Source organism: Daktulosphaira vitifoliae, unplaced genomic scaffold, assembly GCF_025091365.1.
Source record: "Daktulosphaira vitifoliae isolate Bord-2020 unplaced genomic scaffold, ASM2509136v1 Scaffold_67, whole genome shotgun sequence".
NCBI classification, from domain to species: domain Eukaryota; kingdom Metazoa; phylum Arthropoda; class Insecta; order Hemiptera; family Phylloxeridae; genus Daktulosphaira; species Daktulosphaira vitifoliae.
Window position 1 is genome coordinate 3,181 of NW_026099636.1, and position 7,590 is coordinate 10,770.

General features: G+C 44.5%; 1 protein-coding gene across 1 annotated transcript in view; it reads right to left on the reverse strand.

Annotated features, from left to right (window-relative positions):
* LOC126908990 (inhibitor of apoptosis protein-like) overlaps positions 1–889 on the reverse strand; it is a 2,350-nt gene extending 1,461 nt beyond the window's left edge. Inside the window, exons 1-3 of the mRNA XM_050691349.1 lie at positions 823–889; positions 573–749; positions 282–391 (exon numbers count right to left, since the gene is read on the reverse strand). Coding sequence (XP_050547306.1) covers positions 282–391; positions 573–749; positions 823–880 — 345 coding nt within the window. The 5' untranslated portion in view covers positions 881–889. The remainder of the gene's footprint in view (positions 1–281; positions 392–572; positions 750–822) is intronic.
* Between the last annotated feature and the right edge of the window lie 6,701 nt (positions 890–7,590).

Genomic DNA, 7,590 nt, shown 5'->3' on the forward strand with positions numbered 1-7,590 from the left:
TTGTAAATACAACAACTCTCTTAGATTATGAAAATTATGAATGTAGTAGTATAATACATTTTTTACTAAATCGAAAATTGCTATTTTTATTTATTACCCACCGTACCTTTTATATGGTTTCATATAACACACAAGATACAATATTATAAATGTTCATTTATTTATTTCAAATTACAATAATATATAAGAATGACAGTGATTGTATTATTTATATGAAAATCAAAATAACAAATAATAGTAGTCTTATTTCGTTATTTTATTACTTTGGATAAATAACTGACCCTTACATAACAATATATGTGTACAGCTAGGAATGGGTCGTCTTCATCATCCCAATCTTTCAAACCTTGACTGCAGCAGTAACATAACATTTGATCATTTTGTCCATTACCTAAAAATTATATACACTTATAAATAAAGTATTTGAATAAATGTACGAATCATAAAAATATAAAAACGTCAGAACTCAACTGTAAACATGGATATATCCTCAAGCACTTCAAGCAACAAAACAATCCATGAAAGTTTTAACACATTCATAAAAATACATTTAATAATATATAGTCCCATACCTATGTATAAAAATCCAGCATCACAAAGTGTTGATATTTTTGATTCCAATTTTTTTGGACAGTTTTCAAAAGTCTTTAAACGAGTGTTATAATCGGCAAACTCTTTGTGTTTAGAGAATTTAATTCTAGGCTGCTGTTCATAAGACGTCGAACAGTAAAATACACAAACATCATATCCTGAATAAGAAGAATTGAAAAGTAATTTCACGTAGATAGTATCGCACCGTAACATACAGTTTTAATTTCTTACCTGAATTTTCACTGAGACGATTTTCATACGCTTTATACGTTTCATTTCCACTGTCCATTTTTGATCGAATACACATCGATACTAAACGTATAACCGAACAGCGTAAGTCGCAATCAGTGGAATGATTAAACTAAGCAAATTAATTTTGTGTGGACACTAAAGCTAGTAAAGTCACACATTGTAATAATTATATTACTATCTTGAAATTCATTAAAAAAAAAAAACATTATTAGTCTAATTTCGTTTTTCAGCTACTTTGTTTAAATAACATCCGTTGACATTTCAATGGCACACGTTCGTTCTACTGTTTCAATACGTTTTTCCAATATAAAAACACGATCATCGATTGCTATGTAATCTCGACCGAGCGCGTCCAAACGATTAGTTATTACAAACAAGTTATTTTTTAAATTGTCGATGTCATCCGCATCGTCGTATCCACTATCGCTGTCGCTACTGTTTATGATCTGATATCTGCTACTGTCAACGGTTTGTGTGAAATCCATTAAAATCAAAAAGATTGTTACAGTCGTTATGCAAAAAAATAATCCGATACGTGAAGCGTCCATCTGTTTAATATGCTCCCACAACGTTTTAATGGTTGTGCTGTCGCTGACACTGTCCATTGTGTTTATTGTATAAACGTACGGTCACTTCTTCAGGTCACTCGCAAATACGTGGTAAATATTTCGTGCGATTGACGTCCACCGCGGAAGGACACTACAATAATATTGCAGTCACAAGTGTTACCTTTGTTATAGATATGTCGCACTCATTAGTGTTGACGATAACACAAGTTTGTCTTATCCGGCGGTCGGTAGATAGGACAGGTCAGGGGGTTCAGCACCGAGAGACACGTCGGCGATTATGTAAACTAGTTCATCTGTGACTTACATCTGTCGTACGTGCCGTGTGATTTTTCATCAGCGCATAATTGTTTTTTTGTATTTCGCACCTCACTGTTTACCAGTTTTTATAATATTATTATAATTTAAATAAAGTTAATCGACTCCATAACTCGACGCGTACTATACGTACGTTGAACCGTTAGCGTGTAGGTACTCTGCAAAATGAACTTTTTTTTTTGACCAACCCGACTAACATATATATTATATAGTTGATATTGTGTAACGGGCCAGCTGTAGTAGGTTCGGGTATGACGTCATAGGGCTTACCTTGGGTCGGTGTTGAAGTCTGACGTCGGCTAGGGCTCCCCACCATAGCGCTTACCCTAATATCAAAGTTTAGGTATGACGTCACAGCGGCTTACCTTAGGTCAGGGTTCAATGATGTGACGTCGTCAACTAGGGGGATGACGTCACGAGCTGCACCTGGTTGCAGTCCCCACAAGCGCCAGGGCCGGGGGGTTACGGTAGGTCAGGTGTGACGTCACCATGACGGAATGTATCACCTGTGCACCCATTGTTATCCCGAGAACAATACATGACGTCATTTGTAGGCACCTTTGAGGGCCCGTACCCGCTATTTATATACTACTAATATTACATTTTACAATTAATTTAATTATTAGATTTATTTTATTACAATCGGATTGTGTACGCTCCCCTCGCTACGCTACGGTGTCGGTGTGATCGGGCTCTACGAAACGTCGGCACGAGCGCAGTTTCCCTAGCTCGGGGAATCGGGCGCGTCCTCAGGTTGCGGATAGAGGAACGGCCTGCAGATATGCAGGTTAGCCGCGAAATAAGCAGTCCATTAATTTGGACTGACGAATAAGCGGTCACGGACAGCGAGCCGCCCAAACGCATGTTAATCCTGTAGATATACAGGGTAGCCGTGAAATAAGCCTTTATGGACGAATAAGCGGTAGCGTTTGGGTGTGAACGGAGTTAAACGGCAACGCAACCAGTGAAGTTAGCCGCTCACTGGCCAGAGGGACTGGTTATGAGGGCAGCCCCCTCAAATCATATTTTATTTTATGAAATGGCATCGGACGGAGTAAAGGTTACTGCATCAGGGGAATCGGATGCCCCAGTGCCGGCGGTTGGTGGGGGGCTATACCCACCAGGTGTCGTCATCAAACGAATACGCACTAAATGCAGGAGTGTTGAGGCAGGCTCCAACCACGGGGTTGGTACTGCGACTGCAGGGAGTGGTGGTGACCAAGCAACTCTCACCGGTGAAATAGCCGGGAGGATATTGGCAACGGATTGCACGGATTGTATGGACTTGACGACGGCCACCTCCCTGGGTGCGTCTCTAAAACCCTCCATACTGGAGAGATTGCGAAGCGCGTCTAGGGGCGGTTCGCCGAGGGTAGGACCTTCGGGTCCTACCATTGGTGGTGTCAGTGAGGTGGAGGCGGCTGATCAGGGGGAGGACGATTCCTTGTGTTTGGATCGCAAGGAGATCTCCCCAACGATTAGCCCACCCACCATCATATTGGAGGATACCCCGCCCGGCGCGATTGTGCCCATGCCGGCGACTCCTCTGCCGGTCTTGGCCAAAAAGCCTAAGTTGGTGCCCCTGACTGCAGATGATCTCTTCAACGCTGACGGGACACCAAAGAGGGTGATTGGCCGGACCGTGACGCGGTCGCATTGCACTTCCGGCTTTACCGCTGGATGGCGACTGCGACACAGCTACCTCTCCTCGTCCGACAGGTCGCGCGACGCCGAGTGACCGCGGGTGACGCGAACCGGTCCAGGCCGCCGGCCACCAGATATACTTAATATTATTATCGTCGTTGAACCATATATTGTCTACTTCCTTTTGGAATGAATATTGTTGTTTTAAGTTCTTATATATAATAGTTAAAATATATGCTAACATAAAGTTTAATAACTGTGTTATTATTATTATTATTATTAAATTATCACCTAACCACAACAAGTTTAAAGAGAAACATAAACTCCCTTTATAAAATTGGCGCAGTCGGAATATTTTTTTTTGCAGACTAAGAAGTTATTAAGGTAAGTGCTAAATAATTAAAGCAATTATTATTTGTAGCACCCTTAATAAAATATTTGCAAAATAGAGAACCTACAGCTTTAACTGGCTAAAAGCGTAGTAAGTCCCAGAAAAAGAAATTTTTAAGACTTAATTAGCCATAAGCTTATTAATTTTTGGGGTTAAGGTGTATATAAGCTATATAGTTAGAGATAGACTTATTATACAGGAGAATTTCCTAACGTGGTTTGTGCTAAAAATATCTTATAGACAAGTCCACTTATCAGACAGCTGGTCACTGTCATATGACACGTATATGATGTTATGCGGGTACGTTGAGGATAATGCGAAGCGGAACGAGGAGCTGGAAGCAATAGTCGCCCAACAGCGCGAACACATTGCTCAGCTTGAGACAAAGTTGAACGACTTGATAAAGCAAGTCAACTTGTCTGCTTGCGAAGCACAGGGGGTACCTTGCAGTACCAACAGGGGAACTCTGCCGCCACACCACACGCTTAAGCGAGTTATAGCGGACAGACCCGAGAATTCACAACTCCGATCGGAAGGGGGTGAGCAGATGGCCGTCCCGGAAAATTCTGACCGAGCAGTTCGAGAGGACCCCCCATCCCCCCCACCGGAGCTTCGGACTGCAAATCAGTTCTCCGGTGAATTACGGGATACTTCGGCGCAACTATACAGTAGAAAACAGTTCTTCGGCGAAAAAATAAATTCGCCCCGTGAAAACGGCCGGTACCCCGGGTTACACCGACCGGGACCCCCCTACGCCGGTGAAAATTCTGTTTTCTTCGGTGGATTAGACCGGATTTCGGAAGAACAGTACCGAAACAGACAATTCTCCGGTGAAAGTTTTTGTTCTTCCGGTGTAAACAAAAATTCGGCCGGTGAAAGTAACCGGACGACCGAGGAACATCACCAGAACATACAGTTCTCCGGTGAAAATTCGAGTTCCTTCGGTCAGAAACACCACATTTTTGTTTCAAACCAAGGAATGACCGGTAATAACGGAGTAGAACGATCTGAAAGTCGTTCCCCTCCGGACAATAGGATCAGGGAGCAACGACACGTTACTTTTAACGAAACGTCGCTACTGTCCCACGACAGTCTAACGTTGGCGCGTGATTCTCTGCCGGAGTTTTCCGGAAAGAAACAAGAGGACCCCAACGCTTTCATCGAAGAGGCTGAAATGGTCCTAACCGAAGCGAACGTACCACACCAGAAGTGGGTACGTGTACTGTCCCCACAGTTAAAAGCAGAGGCAGGTAACTGGTGGGGTACTATACGCTGCTTGAACCCCACATGGACAGTGTTCCGACAACAATTTTTGAGGAGGTTCAATAGCATTGCTATACTTACCCAAGTACGCAATGATCTCCACAGTGCTCACCAAGGCGAACGTCAATCCCTAGGGGAGTTTGTAATGTGGAAGAGCCAGCTAGCCCGTCGTCTCGACTCAAGGCTCACAGAGTACGAGTTGGTCGACCTAATCATAGGGCTTATGCGCAGTGACTATCGGGTCCACGCAAGAGTGAGACGCCCGAGGTCAATGGAAGATCTGCTAGAGCTGGCTAGCGACTTGGACGTTGAGGACCTTTCTCCGGAACGGCGGCCCGAAGAAAAGAAGTATTCCGCGGAAGGGAATAGCTTCAAATGGGCAAATAAGAAACCGCCACCGGAGAAAGAGGTTATTAGACCGGAAAAAAGCCCGTCCGGAGCGGCACGTTGTAAAAACTGCAACCGGACTGGGCACTGGTGGGCGAATTGCCCGGAAAGAAAAACGGCGAGTACGGGAAACGGGAAGAGTTCCGGACGGTTCACGGGAAACCGACCGGACAAGAAAAACTAGCCCGCCCAAAGAACCGTAAGCGCAAGCCCGGTACCGAAGTTTCCGACCAGGAACCCAAAAAGGCACCGGAGAAGCGCAAAAATATGCAGCTCGCCGCTATCGAATCCGGAGAAACGGAGTACACACGGAAGAAACGTATGGAAAAAAGAGAAGTTTCGGAAACACAGGAGAGTAGTGCAAAACGTCCTGACCAAGGAACACAAGCGGCTCTCTCCGAGAACAGTTTGCCGAACAAATCTCTGGAAGACCTGGAACAAGACCAGTTAACACATGAGTTGTTAACAGTTCCACAGTCTTTCCCGTTAAAACTTCCGAAGGAGTTGACTCCTATCACTGGTATTGCGCGGAACCGAAGGAAATCTGATACGGACTCACTTTATGACCTCAGGGTCCGAGCCGCAGATTTATTTACCGGAGAAAACTTTCCTAGCAAACAGGGTTATTGTTCAGCGTCCGACCAGGACCCAAAATACAATAAGTTACCCGAGAAAAAGCTGGTGAAAGAAATCTCACAAGGTAATATTACCTCTTCTAACCCAAACACGAACGGTAAAAGAGCTACAACTACCGGAGCACCGAAAAAGTACGATGTGCCACTGCCGGCCATTGAACTTGAGTTTCCGACTAAAGTTGTGGTGGCTCTACTAGATTCACAAGCAACTGGATCTTATGTTTTACCGTGGGTAGCACATGAGTTTGGTAAACCAATAAAAGGAGAGCCGAGTATGGTCACATTGGCTGACAGCCGAACTTTGCAAGTTCATGAGTACGCGGAGTTCACAGCACAGGTGTCTGACATTGAAGTTCAATTCAGAGCCGCGGTACTCGACCATCTTATCGGTGACGTGTTACTGGGCCATGACTTCTTGGTGAAACAAGAAGTGGCATGGGACTACCGAGCATGTACAATCCACATGGGTACAGAAAGAAGAGCGACGGTATGCTGGAGAAAACCGACAATCAAACGGGAAACCGAACCGAAGATGGTTATCCCGGAAGGGGAGTTTCCGGAAGATGTCCGGTTAATATTACTCAAGTACCCGAAGGTTTTCTCCGGAGAAGTCGGGAGGACCCGAGTCATTGAACATGACATCCGGTTAAAAGAGAAAACTCCGGCTACTTTAAACGCATATCCTTATAATCGTGAAAAACAGGATACCATCACACGTATGGTGCGAGAAATGGAGGAGCAAGGTTTTGTAGAACCTAGAACCTCGCCATGGGCAGCTCCCGTAGTTCTTGCCAAGAAAAAAGATGGATCCCAGCGATTATGCGTGGATTACCGGAGACTGAATCTCCAAACAGAATCCGACGCACATCCAATGCCTGACTTACACGAAATGGTCCGTGGAATGGGTGGCGCTAACGTCTTCAGCACCATCGACCTTAAGTCTGGCTATTGGCAGGTCAGTTTGACTCAGGAGTCAAGACCACTCACCGCATTCCGCACACAAATGGGCCTCTACCAATTTAAAGTAATGCCCTTTGGCCTTAAAAACGCCCCGGCTACTTTTCAACGATTGATNCTTAAAAACGCCCCGGCTACTTTTCAACGGTTGGTAAACGAGGTTATGCGTGGATATGTCGGTAAATTTGTGTTTGTGTACCTAGACGATATCGTGGTGTACTCGGTGAATATGAAGAAACACCTCAACCACATACAACGAGTCTTGGAACGGTTACAAACACATGGGTTGACAATTCAACCGAAAAAATGCAGTTTCGGTGTAAACCGTATAAATTTCCTCGGACACATAGTTGATTCGACGGGAATTGACCGGGAACCGGAGAAACTAACTGCAATCGCCGAATTCCCCGTACCGAAGAAAGTCAATGATTTACAAAAGTTCCTCGGAGTATGCGGTTAGTACAGTCAGTTCGTGTCGAAATACACCGAACTTACCGCTCCGCTGACTAATCTTTTGGCACATGGAATTAAGTGGCGATGGACGGTACAAGAGCAAGACGCTTTCCAAAAGCTTAAAGAAGCACTT